The sequence below is a fragment of the Saccoglossus kowalevskii genome, chromosome 17, assembly GCF_978046115.1.
Source record: "Saccoglossus kowalevskii chromosome 17, keSacKowa6.1, whole genome shotgun sequence".
Classification (NCBI taxonomy): Eukaryota; Metazoa; Hemichordata; class Enteropneusta; family Harrimaniidae; genus Saccoglossus; species Saccoglossus kowalevskii.
In genome coordinates this window covers 8,554,756-8,575,978 of record NC_140657.1, presented here as the reverse complement: position 1 = coordinate 8,575,978, position 21,223 = coordinate 8,554,756, and the positions used below count along the sequence as shown (strand labels likewise).

At 34.0% G+C, this 21,223-nt stretch overlaps 2 protein-coding genes across 2 annotated transcripts; one reads left to right on the top strand and one right to left on the bottom strand.

The window, feature by feature from the left end:
* Nucleotides 1–597: 597 nt before the first annotated feature.
* Nucleotides 598–9,896, bottom strand: LOC100371665 (phosphatidylinositol N-acetylglucosaminyltransferase subunit C-like). Its single transcript, XM_085492410.1, has 8 exons — nucleotides 9,590–9,896; nucleotides 8,756–8,825; nucleotides 8,266–8,414; nucleotides 7,360–7,472; nucleotides 6,258–6,313; nucleotides 3,606–3,753; nucleotides 2,665–2,831; nucleotides 598–2,392 (listed from the first exon to the last, which is right to left on the bottom strand). Exons 1-8 carry the CDS (start codon nucleotides 9,693–9,695, stop codon nucleotides 2,344–2,346), a joined length of 858 nt encoding a protein of 285 aa, XP_085348536.1. The 5' UTR covers nucleotides 9,696–9,896; the 3' UTR covers nucleotides 598–2,343.
* Nucleotides 9,897–9,953: 57 nt separating this feature from the next.
* LOC100370453 (cilia- and flagella-associated protein 157-like) lies at nucleotides 9,954–18,672 on the top strand. The gene is made up of 8 exons (XM_002732689.4): nucleotides 9,954–10,442; nucleotides 11,406–11,677; nucleotides 12,716–12,869; nucleotides 13,449–13,716; nucleotides 14,997–15,278; nucleotides 16,296–16,504; nucleotides 16,998–17,199; nucleotides 18,012–18,672. Exons 1-8 carry the CDS (start codon nucleotides 10,276–10,278, stop codon nucleotides 18,144–18,146), a joined length of 1,689 nt encoding a protein of 562 aa, XP_002732735.1. The 5' UTR covers nucleotides 9,954–10,275; the 3' UTR covers nucleotides 18,147–18,672.
* Nucleotides 18,673–21,223: the final 2,551 nt, after the last annotated feature.

Genomic DNA, 21,223 nt, shown 5'->3' with positions numbered 1-21,223 from the left:
CCATTGCTTTGTCTTGAGTTTATCTTTGAAATTTATAGGCACACAGATTAAACCTGTATTGTTGATTTTGGAAACACTACTGAGGCTACCTTGCTTCCCTTCAGAAAATATGCATTTTAACCAACTTACATGACATTCTATGTTATGTTGACTTTATCATATGAAAGTTTATAGTGCATTTCATCAATTAATAAATAAATGTGAAAATCGTAATTTTCAACACAAATAATAGTCTCGCTACCTTAAAGAGGTTTCCAGTTTACACACAGCATTGATTACCTTGGCATGATAATACGCGTCTTGTACGCTTCCCGAAGCGAAGAGCGCTACCTAACGAAAAATCATTTGCAAATTCTGACGGTGGCGGCGCTCTTCGTCAACAACTACCGGCAGTGAATTAAAACTTTTACAAGGTGTGAGGACACAGGCACACAGGATTAAGAATCAAAACTTTGAACATTGAACACAATGTAAAACTCTAGGCTGTATTCTGTGGACAATTTACAGTGAAACAGGTAGATTAAAATGCCAACTGTTTGGTTGTTAGCTACAAATTCTTTCAAAATATGTATTGTTCAATGGACAGCCACAAATCAACACAGTACTGAGACTGTTTTATTATTGCAGAATAAAACATTTCGGTACTGAGTTTTTAGTCAACACTTACATGCATACACAAGGTGTCACAAGGTATCCATTGATTGATGATATACAAATATTATTAAAATACCAGGTGATAGATTTCAATCATCTTAATCATTAACACATTTTTTACAATTAAAAATTGTCAAAATCTCATAGCAGATGAAAAGTTGATACCGGTAGTATGTTAAAAAAAACTTTTAATTCACCATGTTGTCGAAAGAAGAACTGAATCATTACTCTAAACTAGATCTGTATGCAAAATTGTTTTATACAAAGAAAAATATTGATAACTATTTGTACAACATTGGCAGACAGACATGATATAGGAATCTGGTCAGATCAGGATGTGTTTGTCAATTCTATCCAAATAATGTAGTTTACTAAGAGTCTTACTTTAGAGTTAACTGCCCAACGTTTCACTAATTGAGAGAAAAATTCTTCTCTGATTATTTTTATACCCATCTCCATCCTGGGAAATTAATCGAGTTGATGAGTTCTACCATAGACCCTCTACTGGAGGGTCTATGGTTCTACCAACAATAAAAGTATATGTAATTTTGCATGGTTTTATTTTAGGAAACGAACCAATGTTTATTATGTAGCTAAATATGTAACTACTATAATTAATTTCAGCTTTATTCTTGCTCTATTTCTCAACACTATATATTTTGACACATATCATGTATATTTTTGGATCTGTGGCCTATAGTATATTAATAATGCAATACCGGTATACACTATATAATATGTTATGAATGATATTTCAAATGCCAAAACAAAAACATTGAATTTATACTTGTATAAATATTAATATATATCCATTCTCTCTGAGAGATTGTCAGATACAAAGCTCTGTTCATTGCTGTAGACCTGAAAGCGCAATTTTAAAAGAATGTACATATGTAACCATGGTTGCTAAATCTTTGATTAGTTTACTTCAAGTTCCTTAACCCTTTAATAAAAGCCATAATTTTTTCAGTCCGGAATTGTTTTTTTTTTATAATTGTTCACCAATTGGACATAATTTCCTATTGCTTATAGGTCTTTATCAACATTTTGATAACAATGAGGAAAAAAATTAAGTGGATGTCATTTTAGTAATAGTGACAAAAGTAGACTTTTGCAAAATTAAAAATTGTACAACTTCTCAGATTATATATATACACTATGTCTTATAGACAATATAAAAAATATAGAGCAGCTTTTGTAGTCAGCAAGTAACTAAAGTATAATACTGTAAAACATGTTGAAATAACTACATGCCATTCTAGCGAATTTGACGCAATGCACAAATTAGTAGAATCCTAATTCTGCTAAATGCTAACAATCTTAGTGTGAGAATATACTTTATTTTATATTTGCAGCATTTTGAATTACTGTAAAATACTTTATTGTCGCTAGAAACTAATTTTCGCTATTTTCGCTGAAGGATTGATTCAGTGCAAAATAAAATTCAGCGATTATACTTTATTTTCCTATATTTTACATTCAACTCGTCAAAAAATCAGTGAAAATAAATTCCATACGAAACACCAAAAAAGTCTTTTCAGCGAAAATGAATTCCAGCTAAAATGAAGTATTTTACAGTAGCAAAATTAAGGATTAACTAACATGGCTAAAATAACATGCAAGCTAATATTTATAGTATGGATGTATACTGCTCTAATTATATACACTAAGAATTGTGATACATTGATACTACTTGATGTCCTTTATCACAGCCTCATCCCAAGGTCCATGAATGTTACTAAGGAAAGAAAAAACAGAAAAACATTTTATTACACAAGGGAAAAAATGTTTGCAAGTCTTTTATTAGTTATTCCAGTGATAGGGGAATGCCATTAAGTCATTAAATAACATGAATTTCAATTCAACTGCATTGAAGCCAAATACTACACATTGGGGAGAACTTGATTGATTGGATATATGGTAGCGTTTCTATGACGATGAAATCACTGGCTGTTAATCCTTAAACTGCTTGAATAAATAACTGTTTCTACAGATTTTGAAACTACTTACTTTTTATATGGTTGGAGTTTTATCAGCCAGAATGGAAACAGAAATGTGATCGAGAAATGTCCAATTAGAAACAGAACAGCACCCACTGTTTTTACTGTAAACAATGCTACCATGGTAACAGTTGCTAGGAGCCATGTCATCATCAGCTGTGAATACGGGATATGCCTCTGGAAAGGTAGAATATACTATATGAACATTCTATAGTATTTTCTACAAAATTTTTAATTGTTTAGATGACATTAGTACTTATGCAAATCAGACAATTATATATGGTCAAAACACAATTAGACAAAGAAGATCTAATAATCGAAGTCTCAGACTATTAATTTAAAAGTAATTAATCTGGTGTAAACTGGAAACCTGACTAAACTGAACCCCAGTGTAAACAGGAAACCTGTCTAAACTGAACTCTATGTAAACTGAAAACCTGTCTAAACTGAACCCTATTTAAACTGGTAGCCAGTCTAAACTGAGCCCTATGTAAACTGGAAACCTGTCTAAACTGAACCCTATGTAAATTGGAAACCTATCTAAACTGAACCCTATGTAAACTAAAAACCTGTTTAAACTGAACCCTATGTAAATTGGAAACCTGTTTAAACTGAACCCTATGTGAACTGAAAACCTGTCGAAACTGAGCCCTATGTAAACTGAAAACCTGTCGAAACTGAGCCCTATGTAAACTGAAAACCTGTTTAAACTGAACCCTGTGTAAGCTGGAAACCTGTTGAAACTGATACTTGCCTGAACTCTATATATTAACAGTCCCCCCCCCCCTCTGAACAGACTTGCTTAGCATAAATATCTCTGCATAATAAACAAAAATCCCATGCTGTTTGGTGTTTCACTAAACATATAAACCTCTATAAACTGAACACCACTGTAAACAGAAATACTGCAACAATCAGATGTTCAGCTTATGCAGGTTCCTCTCCACTTGCCTTCAGTGTTCTTCTTAGTACAGGCCACAGAGCAAACACTTGAATTGCGAATGCTATTGTAGAGAATGTATGCCAAATTGTAGGAAGTCTGGATGCCAAACAAACTGAACCAAATATCGCAGCATTTAAGGAGAGTGCATCTGATGTCCTATCATGGATAAATAAAAAATTAGATTTAAGTTCCTCTCGGTGGACAAAGCTAAGCTATGTTAATGGTAGTGTGTAAAATTGTATTGTGGTGGTATAAGAACAGACAATAATGGTGTAAATGATGACAACTGTGGTCTAAAACATGCAGTGGTTTCAAATATTTTGTTTTGATTTCTGTATGTGATGTGAGTTCAATGAAACTTCATTCTGGGTGTAAATTAACAATTATGTTACTTTGGTCATTTCACACATGAACTACAATGCATATCACCTGCTGTTATATGTTCTTCAAGCAGGCGATAAGTTAAAATCATTAACAATTGGGTATATGATGGCCATAGTGGTATAAAAGATAACAATAATGGTGTAAAAGAAAGCAATGGTGGTGTAAAATATCACCAGTGGCGTAAAAGATAACAGCAATGGTAAAAGAAGGCAATGGTAAATAAAGACAATGGTGGTGTGAAAGAAAACAATGGTGATGTAAAAGAAGACAATGGTGGTGTATAAGATGACAAGGGTGGTGTAAAAGAAGACAATGGTGGTGTAAAAGATGACAAGGGTGGTGTAAAAGATGACAACAGTGGTGTAAAAAATGGCAACTGTGATGTAAAAGATGGCAACGGTGGTGTAAAAGATGACAACAGCGGTGTAAAAGATGACAACAGTGGTGTAAAAGATGACAACAGTGGTGTAAAACATGGCAACTGTGATGTAAAAGATGGCAACGGTGGTGTAAAAGATGACAACAGCGGTGTAAAAGATGACAACAGTGGTGTAAAAGATGGCAACAGTGGTGTAAAAGATGGCAACAGTGGTGTAAAAGATGGCAACAGTGGTGTAAAAGATGACAACAGCGGTGTAAAAGATGGCAACAGTGGTGTAAAAGATGACAAGGGTATGGTAAAAGATGGCAATAGTGGTGTAAAAGATGACAAGGGTGGTCTAAAAGATGACAACAGTGGTGTAAAAAATGGCAACTGTGATGTAAAAGATGGCAACGGTGGTGTAAAAGATGACAACAGTGGTGTAAAAGATGACAACAGTGGTGTAAAAGATGACAACAGTGGTGTGAAAGATGACAACTGTGGTGTAAAAGATGGCAACAGTGGTGTAAAAGATGACAACAGCGGTGTAAAAGATGACAACAGTGGTGTAAAAGATGACAACAGTGGTGTAAAAGGTGACAACAGTGGTGTAAAAGATGGTAACTGTGGTGTAAAAGATGACAACAGTGGTGTAAAAGATGACAATGGTGGTGTAAAAGATGACAACAGTGGTGTAAAAAATGGCAACAGTGGTGTAAAAGATGACAACAGTGGTGTAAAAGATGACAAGGGTGGTCTAAAAGATGACAAGGGTGGTGTAAAAGATGACAACAGTGGTGTAAAAAATGGCAACTGTGATGTAAAAAATGGAAACGGTGGTGTAAAAGATGACAACAGCGGTGTAAACGATGGCAACAGTGGTGTAAAAGATGACAGTAGTGATGTAAAAGATGACAACAGTGGTGTAAACGATGGAAACAGTGGTGTAAAAGATGACAGTAGTGATGTAAAAGATGACAACAGTGGTGTAAACGATGGAAACAGTGGTGTAAAAGATGACAGTAGTGATGTAAAATATGACAACAGTGGTGTAAACGATGGAAACAGTGGTGTAAAAGATGACAGCAGTGGTGTAAAAGATGACAGTAGTGGTGTGAAAGATGACAGTAGTGGTGTGAAAGATGACAACAATGGTGTAAAGATAGTAACTGGTGTAAAAGATGGTAACTGTGGTGTAAAAGATGACAAGAGTGGTGTAAAAGATGACAACAGTGGTGTAAAAGATGGCAACTGTGGTGTAAAAGATGGCAAGAGTGGCGTAAAAGATGACAACAGTGGTGTAAAAGATGGCAACTGTGGTGTAAAAGATGGCAACTGTGGTGTAAAAGATGACAACAGTGGTGTAAAAGATGACAACAGTGGTGTAAAAGATGACAAGAGTGGTGTAAAAGATGACAACAGTGGTGTAAACGATGGAAACAGTGGTGTAAAAAATGGAAACGGTGGTGTAAAAGATGACAACAGCGGTGTAAACGATGGCAACAGTGGTGTAAAAGATGACAACAGTGGTGTAAAAAATGGCAACTGTGATGTAAAAGATGGAAACGGTGGTGTAAAAGATGACAACAGCGGTGTAAAAGATGGAAACGGTGGTGTAAAAGATGACATCAGCGGTGTAAACGATGGCAACAGTGGTGTAAAAGATGACAGTAGTGATGTAAAAGATGACAGTAGTGGTGTGAAAGATGACAACAATGGTGTAAAAGATGGCAACTGTGGTGTAAAAGATGGCAACTGTGGTGTAAAAGATGGCAAGAGTGGCATAAAAAGATGACAACAGTGGTGTAAAAGATGGCAACTGTGGTGTAAAAGATGACAAGGGTGGTGTAAAAGATGACAACAGTGGTGTAAAAGATGACAATGGTTGAGTTGATCAGATAAACAAAAAACTCACACTGCTCCAGTTGTTCCGTAGTCATGAAATAACAGATTACCAAGAAACATGAAAACCTACAAATATAACAATAATACAGTATAAATACGATGGAGTAATACACATATTATACATCTGTCACTGTCATTGCAATACCATAAGTTACAGCGAGCTGTAATTTTGCGGTATTGCACTAGGTATTTTCATCCTACCATATTAGGAAACTTTAATTCCAAATATGGAGCGATTATGCTCGTGAGTGTCCTCTAATAATAAAAACAAACATGGCAGCCCCCCAGGGTTTGACTGGACTCCACACAAAGAAGTTGGCTATAAATCGGATTTCAGAATTCCCATGACGTATTCCGTGGAGGAAAATGCATAATACTGGGATAAGAATGAGAATGACATTGTTAACGACTTCCGAGTCTACGTCCAAGCCATTGGTTCTGCGGAGCAACAGGGCAGCTCAATCAGAGCAAACCCAGCCAATCTTGTTAATCGTTACATATTACTTCGAACACTTGGAAACCAGTTCAGATTTTACGATTGCACTGAAAAGAGTTGCATTGGACACACTGCAGGTTGTCTCCCTTCGACCATACACTGATACAGACTACTTGCAGCCGACAAAAATGACCCGACAGCGTGTTTACTTCCGATGAATAAACAAGATTTGTATTCTCCCCCCCCCCTCTAAAATTTTCTCTTCGGATTTAGACGTTTCAGAAAAATCGACCCCTGGGGCTTAGAAATCCGCGGAATTCCGCGGATCCGCGGACAATTCTCATCCATGATAATAATAAGGTTATTTATGAAGATACTGCAGTATCCTCGTAATAACCTCATATTACACATTATTGTGAGGTTCACATCTATTCAAGACAAATACACACATTATGCAAATCACACATGTCATAGGTTTGTCATTTCTAAAGTAAACCCAAAAAATAACAACTATATATATGTGGCGCTGTTTCTAGGCAGAAACTGTGTGATTATTTCTTGGTGTAGTATACAATACATTTAACAACTTTAAGTGTACATACATGACAATGTAAAACAATAATTGAACACGTATATGAATGGGTACATATATGAATGGTTAAGTCATGTGACTTACCGTCATGGCATATATAGTATCCGTACTAATGGAATCTGTTAAATTTTTCAATATTGGTGACAAACCAAAGCTTACAGCTAAGAATAAACAGATTGTCTTCATGTCATCCATTCCTACAATATGAAAAACATAACAAATGTAGCTGCCAGAAAAATACATCAGATTTGTCTATCAAACATTTTGATCAATACCTGCAAACAATGAAAAATTATGTCTACCTGATCCAAAATTGATAAAAAAAAATGTAAAAAACTACATAAAAATGTGCAAAAAAGATACACCAACATTGTTGAGGGAAACTCTATGGGGGTCAAAGTGTTAATCGCTTTTAAAAGTGAATTTCTAATATGCACACAGGCGAGATAAAATTTTTGTTTTAATAGGATTTTGAAGTTGGTTATATTTATACTAGTTTATACTGCCTCCAATGACACCATTGTTCCATAAATCTCACCTTTTTATATATTTCTTTATTAATTTTAGAAATACACCAAAACCAGCATTTTAGTTTGAAATGATGATCAAAAAATGCTATCTCATAAATTTCATTATTATATCTGTCACCTTATCTCGTAATTTTGTGGTTTTGCACGGGATATCTGCATCCTACCACAAGTGAATTTCAAATATCGAATGACTGCGATATTTCCAAACTGGTAGACATTTTTGAAAACAAGGTGCATTGTGAGAAAGTCTCACTAATTGTTACCGTGTTCAGTTTCATACAACACGGTTATTACAAAGATATTGGAAAGAATACACTCAGACAGTACACAGTTGCATCAACCTCTTATGTTATGTCTGTTAACTATTCAGTCAATAATCCTGCTGTACCGCCTATGCACAAACTTTGCAATATTCTCATAATAACCATAGACAAGTACCCGAAAAAATTGAATATCGTACTTGTTCTGTCTTTTCTATTGCGTCGCCCATCTACAATGTCATGTAACAGATATCCAAAGACTGTCATGAGGGACCCAACAGTGAACAATAACTGCGGAGATAGGGTGCCTTCTTCCATGTAAATAAATGTAACAATAAACAAACAAATACTGAAATGAAACACAGAAATAAAAATTATCATATTAAAATTGTGAAAACTACTTTTTTGGGGGTGATTCATTGTAAAAATAAGGTTATTCCACATATAACTGCCAAGGAATTTATAATGAAAGTAAAATGAATGCACACATTCACGTTACAGTCAATACTGTGTCAAAGATCAAAACACAATCAGTTCATAGTAACCACTATTTGGGCAGTCACAGTGTGATTTATATTTGTATATAAAGGCAACCTACCCAGCCACTTGTGGCCAGCAGCATCCATTTTGGCTTTATCACCTGTCTAATGCCATTCTCAACTCAAGACTCAATGATATACCATTACTTACCTACTGAGCTGCTGTGAGACAACTCCAGACTCAATGATCACATTTTGTAGCTTGTAAGTTCGAGTATTCACTGAAACATAGAAATTATAAAAAGATTAACATATTCAATTGTGGTTGTACTACAGAACAGGGGCTATGATTGTATAGAAAATATTCTTACTACAGAAAAAAATCATGTTTGCTACATATTCTGTAAATCCCAGAATGTTAAATTTAACTAAAGTGCAAAATTACCAAAATAACGCAACAAATAAGCCATGATTTTTGGATATGCCCTGTGTACACAAATTTGATGATGTAATCACATACGTCTGTCAGAGTTACATGTACATCAGTAATTTGTAATAATCTGTCTCAAAATATTCAACTGTGAGCTAAATTTAATATCACCACTATGATGAAGAAAATAACATTATATATCGTTATTGCACATACACCCCTCTAAAACATATTCAAGAGTTGGTTTAGCCCACAGTTGACAGACTAATCCAACATACTTAGGGGGGTCAGTCATTTTAAATCATGAGGGAATGGCACGACGAGTGGATTTCTAGAGTGTGACCAGGGACCAGTGTAGTTTTTTTATTTATTGTATGTAGTGTCTTTTATTTGTACTTTTTTAATGCGTCAAATGTTTTTACTGTCACCACTTGCATTTAATTTTGTTTCTCGGTGTCTAGCTTGTCATTTCTCGCCATTACCATGAATTTAAATGGTTGACCCCTTAGTCCGTTAGTAGTACTGTGGGGTGTCCGCTGTGGGTGGGGCGGGCTTGGCTGGGCTTAGAAAATTTAACATTTGCGATTTTGGAAAGCCTCATTTTATGCATTTTACCATTTTTCTTCATTTCGTCAAGAAAGGAGTCATCTACATAATTATCTGGAACACCTTGGTCTTCGTAGAGTACTTTCCTCCATTTCTTTCGCTCTTTGACTGTCATCGTGAATGGGTGAGGTGAATCTGGATTTCTGCTCAGCTTCGATAGTGGCGTCACCTGTCGGAATACATTTATCGTGTGATGACGGATTTGTCGGTCAAACGAAAAGAAAACAGTTTTCGATATTATGGTTAAAATGTGTCATCTTTGTCGCAACCTTGTTTTGTCACAAGCATCCCTGGGCGCAGACATTTTTAAATTGGAAGTTTGCTGTTTCTTTCCTCTATGAATGGAGGAAAGACTATCATACACAAACAAACTCACACGTTTCTATTTGAGTGACGTCATACCTTGACAACAAGGGTAGTACTTGTAGTATTTTTTTAAAGGTAACCTGCGTTATATTCAGTCGTACAGGCGTGTTTTGTGATTTATCTGTCGTTAATTCTAAATTTGGCTATTTATAAAGGACTGAAAAGTCTTCCGGCCAGTGTGCCGCCGAGGGATCGGCGTGATTGTCGCGATATCCGCGGAAGAATCGATCGCGTACGTACGGGAGTTTCCGAACGCGTACGGCGATAGGGGTGTTTTGAGGACATCAAATTTTCCAAGTGAAGCGGTGTGAAATACCAAAAACACCAGTATGCCACCAAAAAAGAAGGGAGGTAAGAAGAAGGGTAAGAAAAGTGGGAAGAAGAGTGGAAAGAAGTCTGCTAGGTCTTCCTCAGACTCGCCAGGAGAGAGTTTATCCGAGTTGAGCAAAGAGTTCTTCCTGATCCAGATACGAGATTTGGAGGCGAGATTGGCCAGGTTTGTTGTTGTTTTTTCAACTCCTTCTTTTTTACATACCGTGATACGTATGTCCAATGTCACTATTCTGTATATGGGATGTCGTTTGTGTTTATATGTAATTTCATAAAATCATCCATATTATGTATATATGCACTTTATGTTTGATTATCCCTCTGAACTTTTTATCATATATGTACATAAATAAATATTAGTAAAATGAAAATATAATATTATTTATACCTCGTAAATAATTTGAACATAGAAATGCACAATAAATAGAAAATTAGTGTGAAAATAATGATTTATAATCACAATCTGCTTCATTTTTATTATTTTATTTTTTTAAATTAGAGTGTGGTTATTAATCATATAAATATAACATACATGTATACATGCACATAGTGACATTACATTCCATACAAATCATTGAAATATAAATGTTCTTGATTACAATTTATATATAAATTCCATTTCATTCATTTATTAAATACATTACCAAATGTATTTGTGACTTTTATTGGAAACTGTTGTCTCGCTTTGCCTAAGATGTTTGACAACAGGCTGGATATTGGGCAATATCACCTGGCTGACCACAGTATCCACAGGTTGGGCATTATATCTGTTATCCAAACATTGGAAAATACTTCTAGTAGGCTAACTGTGGGGCAGGCAGTATCCCTAGACTGACCACAATATCCTCAGACTAAGCTTTATAAGCTGACTGTTGACTGACCATAATATCCCAAGGCTGACCACAGTATTTCTAGGCAACACAGTTATTACATGTATATATCTACCAGTATGAACCTTTGACAATCCCATAAGCTTAATTTCTACCTCAGAACTGTGTCCGCCAATTATTGCAGCACTATCATGCATCATTCAAAATGGCGTCTTCACGGCAAGACAATTACAACACACCAATGTAATGTAATAGCAAATACACATTTCATTTTTGTTTTTTGTTTTTATTTACTTCAGATACCAGAAAAAATGTGACGAGTTGGAAGTTGGGAGCACTAAATTCAAAGCCCAGTATGATCAGATGGCCCATGATAAGAAAGAAATTGTTACATTCCTTAAGAAACAGCTGGAGCAGCGTAGTGACGAAATTGCAGACTTAAATGATAGACTTGTTGGTCTTCAGCAGGCGAAGGATGCTGAGAAGGATGCATACGAGCATCAGCTTACGCAACTTAGGACAGAATTCCAGGAAACCAAGGATCAGCTCACATCAGAAAATATGATTTTAGGTGAGATTGCCATTCCCTCATTTCGATCTCAGAGTTCATGCTGTGCAAGTGTTTCATCTCCAACTTACAACATACATGAACTAAATCTATCATATTGAAAATTGGGAATTATTGTTAGCGCCTATTAGTTTGATTTATCCATTTTTTAAAAACTAACGAAGCACTTTCACTGTCTATCATCCCCATTTTTTCATTTGCTGATTTCTACTCGAAAACGCACCTTAATTTGAGATATGTTATGTGTTCATTATATCAGGAAATTCATTATAAAGGTGTTCATTATATTGAGGTTACAGTGTATCTGGCAATGGCCCTGTATACATGTAGTTACTGTATTTACTCTAACAGTAAATTATGTGGTTTAAGGTTATGTAAATGACCAAGTCCTGATATCACAGTCATGAGTCGGGCAGTATGATAGTTGTATTAACCAATACGTAACCTTATAAAGTTATACATCTTTTTTTTTTGCTTGTATTAATAATTTAATGAGAGATTACAGGTAAAAAGTGACAAAGAGAAATGTTTTGCATTCATTGACAGATTTCTATCACGTGTGTTACTGCATCTAATGTAAACAAACTGTGAAGTCAATTACTGTAAAATATTTGTATGGAGTTTATTTTCACTGATTTTTGGCAAGTTGAATGTAAAATATTGGTATATTCACTGGATTTTATTTTTGCTGAATCACTCCTTCAGTGAAAATAGTGAAAATTAATTCCAAGTGAAAATAAAATATTTGACAGTACTTTGAATGTGTTCAATGTTAGTGACATAGTTTTCCCCATATAAAGGACACATTGAATGGCAGAACAAGTACAGATACAGTTTGAGACAAATGTAGTACAAAGTTTTACAAAACAAGAAATTACATTGTTTTTGCTGCTAGATGTATGTTTCAATATTTTCAATATTTGAATGATATGCAATAAATGACAATTTTGGTTTCTGTGCATTTCTGTATCCATGACTAATGTCTGTTCTTTGTGTCACTCTAAGTGCTTTATGTAACAAAGTTTCCAAACTCCATTTCAGGTGGCAAACTAGCTTCACTTGAAGAATTTAAAGTCCAGAAAGAGGACTTGATGGCAAAATTTGCGCAGATGGAAGAAGAATTAGAACAGCAGAAAAGAGAACATAAAGATGTGATATATGACTTAGAAAGGAAAGCTGTTGTAGACAAAGACAGGTGAGTAGAAGCCAAAGTGATACATTCATAAATAGATCATAGAACTTAATTTTAAAAAATGAATGATTAATGAACAGTCCTGCTTAAATATGCTTGAATAAATAAAACAATGATAATTAAACAGGCTTCTAATTTTATTTGTTTCAAAAAATCTTATGTTTTTATTTGGCCAGTTTTCCAACTACAATATTTGTATATACATTTAAGTTTTTAAATATATTTTAATATTTCGCCATATGATGCATATTCATTGTTTGCATGGTAAAATTTTAATCTAGTTCTCTAAAAACAAGTTTGGTGCAGCATTTTAAAATTTTTCTGTCATTGCTTTGTTTATTTTTAGACCAAATGGATTTAATTTCTCCATTGGCACAGATCAAAAACATTTTTTGGAAAAATATCAAGCATTTGTTGTTGTTGTGAAAGGTGACAAAGAGTTGAGCAGGGTTAAAGAGACAGATTCTAATATTTGTTATAATTTATCACGAAATTATTTGTGAATTTACTGTTTCCAATGAGATTTTCTCTCCCATAAAACGTCATGTACTTGAATTTTTCCTATACTTCCCTGGTTTTAAGGTTAAAGAAAGAAATGGTGCAAAGGGTCAACCAAGTTGCCGCAGAGTTTCGAAAGGTGTCAAATAAACAGATGGCTGACACGACAAAAAGAACGATACGAGAGAACGTCAGTATCAATGCACAACTGGCCAAAATGTCCGACAAGACCTTGGAGTTGATTCAAGAAAATGATGAACTCAAAGCTAAAGAGAGGAAAAGTAGACAGCATATTGATATGCTGGAAGTAAATGAGAAAGAACTTGCCAAGAAAAACCATAGTAACCAAAAGGTTTGTATTTAAATGATTCCTAACAGTAATTATGTCTTAATTTTTGTGTGACAAGACAAAGTGACATATCATCTTCTTTAATTTCTCTTTGTTTCTCACTCGATTTGATGTTTTTTTTTCTTACTTTATTTGGAGTAATCTTACATAATGTAAGATCATTTATTTTAACTCAAAAGACTTTTCAGGTGCTTTGTATGCAATTTATTTTCACTGACTTTTGATGAGTTGAATGTAATTCATAGGAAAATATGTATATTCGCTGGATTTTATTTTCACAGGAATTATTCCTTCAGCGAAAATAGCGAAAATTATTAATTCCAAGCAAAAATAACATATTTCACAGTATGTTAACAATCTCTGGTGCTTGAAATTTTTATGAAATTTTATTATTCACTGTAATTCCATCAAGGTCTCAACCTACAATAAAATTCTTCACACTATTTTACACATAGAACTAATCTGTCAAGTACCAACATTTTATAAAATTAAATATCAAATAGTATACAGCGTCATTCGCAATCGAACAATTTGTCCAGAGTATACATGAACCAGATTTATTGTTAGGGTTCAGTGTAAACCCTACAGGTAACAATTAAATGAACAGCGAAAAAATTGAAAAAATGGTGAAAGCTGCTAGAACCAATATATATAAAAAATAGTACATGTAGTAGGTAATTGAAGTTCTTGTTAATAATTTAATATAACCAGAAGAATCAGACAATAGCCTTTCATCAAATATAATAATTATATTTATATATATGTAATATTCATATCTATTATTTAGAAATGATTACTTTGCCTGGAAAATCTGGCTATATGTAATAATTACAAAAGACTATGATTACTTACTACCATTTTCTATATCACATACTATCCATTGGTGTCTAGGTGTAATACTATGAGCCTATCACAAATATATAAACATTTTTGTTTTGGGAATTTTTTTTATTCACGATCTAAAAATAAACACAGAGTTACACTGAGACATTGCGCTAACTGCATGTGTACTTGGAATTTCTCTATATTTTCTCCACAACAACTGATATATAACTGCATGTGAAATTGTTTTTTGCCTTCATCCATGTTTTTGTTTTGCCAATATAAACAGGAATAGATAATACAACATGTATTTTATAATACTTGCTCAACACATTTTCCATCCCTTGTAAAGGCAGATACATTATTTTGTTTATATTAAAGCGGGGGATGCGTCACCTGCGCATACGTCAGATGACCATAGCGTGTCAATGTTTGTAACAGTGTATATTGTTATACTATAGGTCATCAGAATGCTGACTGAGAAAGCCAAACAACAAGAAGCCATGCTAGCAGAATATGACATAAGGGAACAGGAATACCAAGAACTTGAGACTGAGCTAATGTTGCTACGGCAACAATCAGAATCCTTACGAGAGGAGCTTGGGAAGATTAGTCAGGAGTATGAACAGCAGGAGGAACTTCTTGAGAAGACAGTCATGACGAAGGAAGAGATAGAAAAGAATAAACAAAAGTTGGATAAAATTCTCCAAGAGGCTGCACACTCGCTGAAAATCATACTTACAGTAAGTGATACCAAGAAAGTTACACTCTTAGAGATTTAAGAAAAAATAATTGAGTAATATGAGATAATTTCTAACCAACACCTAATATTTCCCTCAATAATAACGGTATATCATTTTACATATTTTGAGTATAGTTTCTTATTTCCTGTTTCCGTCCGTGACATCTCTAACATTTTCTCAGAAATTGTGCAGCAGATATTGATGAAACTTGGCAGGTTGATGAACAAGTCTCTGTCGAATATGCACATAATTTTTTTTCCAGATCTGAAAATTCTAAGTGGGTCTTTTTCATGATTTTCATCCAAAATTACCTCTCCCTACAACACTGAGAGAACAACTGAGCATGCTCAGAATAAATTATTAGCTTAGATTGTAATGCTGGGGTTTTCATTGATCTGAATCAGTGACAGAAATAGATTTTGTTTGGTTTTATGAAAAATTAATGCTGAAATTTTGAAAAAAATGGTCAGAAATGTTGTTGTATATTATATCTTTAAACTGTAAAAATTGCATTCCATTATAAAAAGCCATCACTGAAATACTGGGTGACAAAGTTAAAGATCAGTGGAAACACTTTGCAGTTACTGTTTATGAATCTTGGCCAGGCACGTTGACACATGTGGTCTAAATATAGCTTCAGTTGTCATTACAAATCTCACTGGAAACTGTAAAGGGGTCTCAGGGCTACATTTTGTTGAGAATTATAGTGGTGATACTGAAACAAACTCAGGTCCTGGTAATATACAAAGACCTGAATTAACAAAGAAGTCAAGTTGTTCATCAAGGTTTACTCAGATTTATGAATGCAGTTTCTTGAGACATACCGTAGTTTGGTTGCACTTGTGTATTCTGAGATTTTGGACATGGGTCAATGGATGTTATCAGTACAATACTAGATTAAGGGAAATCATTTTATGATGAATTGTGCCCACATAGAGTACATTAATTTAACTGTTTGCAGATGTTTATTGAAACCTCACATGATGTATTTACATTACGGATAACTTTCATTTCCAGTCTAACGACGCAGAAGAGGAGTCAGCTGATCCTGATTATGATGACATATCAGCTAGGGACAGTATGCTGGAGAATCTGCTAGTGATATTGAACAGTGCAGCAGCCATAGGTGTGGGACCGCCACCTTCAGATTTTAGAATAGTTAAAGAGCCAACATACAGGAAGAGTGCTAGTCCAATGCCTGGTAGTGGAAGGGGAATTAAACGAGGGTAAGCAGCTACAAATTATCACACATAAATTCCAAAAGTCTGAGAGGATAGAGTTTAAATGGATGTCACTTAAGTTTCACATCATGTAATTGTGTGTCACAGATGGCTATTTGTTCATTTCCTTCATGTACACGTTCATTTGGGGCAAGATAAAAATGCATGAATCTAAAGTATAAGCACATAACAAATTCTGATATGATGAAAAAAAAAAGGAAAAATCAAATGAGAGTAAAAATTATCGCATGCGTAGAGACTAGTGCATTTGTAGTTAATTGTACATTGAACAGAGAAGCGAACTGAGGGTTCTTTTTAGGTGTAGGTTATTGTGAATCACCTGCAACATTTAAAAAACCAAGATACACAATTTAATTTTTACACTATTTACAAAGATATTATACGAAAAAATTATTTTTGGTGAGTTTCTGTGATAATATTGTGAAATGAAAACAGTTTACAATTGTTGTTAAATTTTTGTTCTTTGATAACTTTACAGATCAGCTCCATTATCACCCATCGCCCGTGGTCAGGGATCTCTTCCACATTATAAGCTAGGTGATCTAGGACTCGTACCCAGACCTAGGGATATTGTACTGTCATCAAATACGACTAGGGCATTATCACCAACTAGCAAACTGAATAGGCTTCGTGGAGTCAAGACTAGGTCTGTTGGGGTACAGACTGCCAGTGGGCCTAAGGTATGCACAGTTGACTTTCCTATAAGATTGAACCAGTAGATTACTACTTTTATTACTGTAAACTACTTTATTTTAGCTGGAATTAATTTTCGCTGTTAGGTGTTTTGTATGGAATTTATTTATTTATGGATTTTTGACCAGTTGAATCTAAGATGTAGGAAAATAGGTATATTCGCTGAAGGAATGATTCAGTGAAAATAGAGAAAATTAATTCCAAGCGAAATTAAAGTATTTCACAGTATTTCATAAAGGAAGATTGTTGTCACGCCATGTGTTGTTCAATATGGGGCCGATAGTGACGAATACGATGCATGTAAAATACATTTAAATTTGAACACACACTGCGCAATGACCACCGTCCTTTATGAAGTGTGAAGCTACTTTTTTTGGTACGTCTTTTACTGGTGTAATCAGTTGATTTTTATTGATCGGCAAACGTCTTTATTGTGCAAAAAATTATTATTTAATCACAACTCATGTCTTTTGTTATGTTTATAGCATAACTTTTCTTAGTCATAGTAATTTAGTAAAGCGTGAGGCAGACCTTTGGCACCTTTTTAGGAAAAATCAAGTGACTACACTAGCCCTTATTATTAAACGTGATAATTGTGTTTGTTAAAAATACATACATGTATATGTGTGAAATACATTTTAAATTCTCACTGCTGTGTCAAGTCAGTGGTCTATAGATTTCTAGCTCTCATTACACAATATTGACTGCTGAGAATATGTGTTCCCATTGGAGTGTTTTGCGTATCTTTCTTTATGAACACTTAGATTGTAACCTATGATCCATGATTTTTATTTTTCAGTCAGTATTTTATGCTGATCAGCTACTGTCCCAAGTTCCATCCGATACGCGTGCTACATTAGTGCAGGAATTCAAAGTAAAAGACCGGAGTTTAGGACCTGTGCTGGTGAAAGGAAAGAAAGTAGTAGCACATTGAGGCGAGATTCCATTCATTGTTAGACAGTCCAAAATCCCAAACAGACCATAAATATTGTGTGCAGAGAGCAGACTTTTATAATAAATAAAATTGATGCCATCCAAAATTTGACTGAGTAGCAAACTTTGTTTAATTTAGACAAACTCAGTTTAATTATTGTCATTACATTTGTTGGACTCAATTAGCAGTTGCTTCTCCTATATATTAACTTGGCAACATTTGAGTTCATTCATGTTCCCTAAAAGTTATCTACATTGAGTGTTCTCGTAATAACATATCATTAGTATAGTACTTATCGTTTCGTTGTTACGCAGATTCTTGCGTACTAAAAGCGAGTTTGGTCAATTCACTTTGAAAACTATTTTGTTGATGTTGGTTATCCAGAAACCAGCAAAATATGCTTCAAAGCTGTTGTTGATTTTGTTTACACATGTAATCCTAATTTGTGAAATTTTTTTGAATGGATTTCATTCAGATTTCTGTATGCAGCGAGTCCTAATTAAATTAAACACCACTTTAATTTTAATGAATGTCTGAGAATTTTGTACAGTGAAAATTTCTTCGGGGTCCACACATGTATTGACTATAATTACATTTTTCTTTCATGAATTCCATGAAATCTTGAAAATCACAACATTTCTAGCAGTGGAAATTAAGCGGTCTACAGTATTTTTGTCTATTTACTGTTTCTACTAATGGCAAATTTGCAAGTTAAGAACACAACTTACATGTCTCAACTTGATTAAAGAGCTTCATTTGTGATGCAAAAAATGGAGATCTACTTTCATAGACTTTATTTAACATGTGCAAACACTAGAAATATTCAGACATTGATGCATACGCCTGTCTGTCCATGCAACATTACTCAGGTTAAGTGGATTCTGTCATACTGTTACATGAAGGCACAAGACCAGCAAGATCAGAGATTGAATTTTCTACCCCCCCCCTCCAATATTTACAGTTTTAGTGTTTATTTAGTTTTGTCGGTACCAGTAATTATGTTTTCAAAATTCCCTCCATGTGCTGTTCACATTCAACCAGTTTTGTGTTTTTGTGTTGGAGAATATGTATTCTGTGCAAGCATAAACCTTAATCTAAACTATTTTAAAGTATTTGACTATTAATTTTTCTGTTTTTAAAAAAAAAAAGTTGTACATACCAATTTATGTTGCATTCAGGAGTCCCTCTGAAGATTTATAAATGTTAATGCATGATGCATTGCTTCTACTAATTTAGTGAAATATTGTAAAATCATAAAATTTCATTCGTATTTGATTTCATTATTTTGATATTTGATCATATTCACTGGTTTTTAGATTAAAAATGTTTGTCAGTGAAACGAGGAATATATAAAATTGTACATGGATGTATTAAAATCTAATAATACACATACATGCATCTTTTTTAATACATGCATCTTTTTTAAAAACTAATTTCAAAATAGCTTACAAACTGCAAATGTCTACTGAATTTCTAACAATGGATATCCATATCACTGAGTACTTTTGCTATCAAGACAGACTTGAACATCGCTTTCCATGATGTAACATTTCAGCAAGTATCACATGAACAGGGCACCCCCAGTAGAGGAATAGCATTTGACACAAAAATGTTATTTTTAACTCAAATTGATTTCAAAACTGGAGTAAATCTTACGCAGTCTTTTTATCATGCTTTATTAAAAACAGCTGTAGAATGGACTCTATAAGTCAAACATCCTAATACTTTCTGGAAATGAAATTGTTTTCAAAAAAACAAATACACAGATTTGAAGTTCAACATTGTTATAATACCAAGTTAAAATATGGGAAGTCATTGCTAGGACAACAACACCCACACAAAATGCACCAACAAGTTTTTTGGCTTATAAAGGTCTTCCATACAGGCAACTCTATGAAGACTGGCGTTTACTGTTCAATTTGAGCAGCTTTCAAGTTTACACTGTGTTGCCTTTAGACAGGTTTTACAGTATAACATTGCAAAGGTATTTTAGCATCAAGATTTTAAACTGACATGATATGACTTGTTATGTATCAAATATGGCACTGGTAAAAATGTACATAGTTTATGTATACCCCGGTAATTTCAGGTTCAATTGTGTATTATTTTTTCTGCTGTATAAAATGACAACTTTAGTAGTTCACATGTATTTTCATTCCATGTATAAAGTTTTTACATCAAAATCATTTTATATTATGTAAATAAAAATACAGTGTTGATTTTTTTGTTATTCCGAAGTATTGCGACTTGAAGTTGTTTTATTGTGTTAACACATTTATAAACCACAAAGATTACAGTTACTGACTTGTACACAAAACACAATCACTCCACACTATACTAACCTGCAAGCACATTGTTAATTATGTCATTTTGTTACAAATAATTCAACATATATATCATGTGTATCCTACAAGGACTCTACTAAAATATGAAGTACAAACTTAGAAAAAAGAAAAACTTTATCCAGAAGTGTACAAGGGCTTTATCTGACTTATAATGCACACCCAGACCCAGATATTGATATTTATCACATGTAAAATCTACTATGTTTGGAAGTATTTAGTTAATCCTGTAATCAATTCTTCAAGACATTTATTATAAAAATGACGTGGGACAATTTATGAAACAAAACGATTTGACTTGAGAAAACTAGACATTTAGTGCATATAAAGTGCTGCAATGGAGCATTCTGATTGGCAGAGGAGTACAATGCTAAAGGCATAATTAGAATACCGTTTATATTTACGTATATATACGTATATTCAACTACAATAGCTGAGAGCTTGTGAATCTTTTCAGAGTGTAGTCAGATAACAGTCTACATATAAACGAGGTAGGTTTCTCAGGCTCGATAACATTGGTTCATGTACATACATTTATAACCATATTTTAAAGTCTTTATTCTCAGCGGAAAAAATCTGCAATATTGCAATATCCAGATATTTAGATACAAAGTTGTGACTGTTGTGAGTTGTTAATTTAAGAGACCATTATTCACTTCATATAATTTCAGGAAACACCAAGTTTATATGTAAACACGTGTACATACAAATGTGTTAATATCGACATGATCAGTC

Excerpts from the sequence above, each read along its gene's own strand:
- LOC100371665 (XM_085492410.1), bottom strand. The coding sequence starts at position 9,695 with ATGACAGTCAAAGAGCGAAAGAAATGGAGGAAAGTACTCTACGAAGAC. Across the intron at positions 8,826-9,589 it reads TGACGAAATGAAGAAAAATG|TGAATACTCGAACTTACAAG; the intron begins GTAAAATGCATA and ends TCTATGTTTCAG. Across the intron at positions 2,393-2,664 it reads AAACTCCAACCATATAAAAA|TAACATTCATGGACCTTGGG; the intron begins GTAAGTAGTTTC and ends TTCTTTCCTTAG.
- LOC100370453 (XM_002732689.4), top strand. The coding sequence starts at position 10,276 with ATGCCACCAAAAAAGAAGGGAGGTAAGAAGAAGGGTAAGAAAAGTGGG. Across the intron at positions 10,443-11,405 it reads TTGGAGGCGAGATTGGCCAG|ATACCAGAAAAAATGTGACG; the intron begins GTTTGTTGTTGT and ends TATTTACTTCAG. Across the intron at positions 12,870-13,448 it reads GCTGTTGTAGACAAAGACAG|GTTAAAGAAAGAAATGGTGC; the intron begins GTGAGTAGAAGC and ends CCTGGTTTTAAG.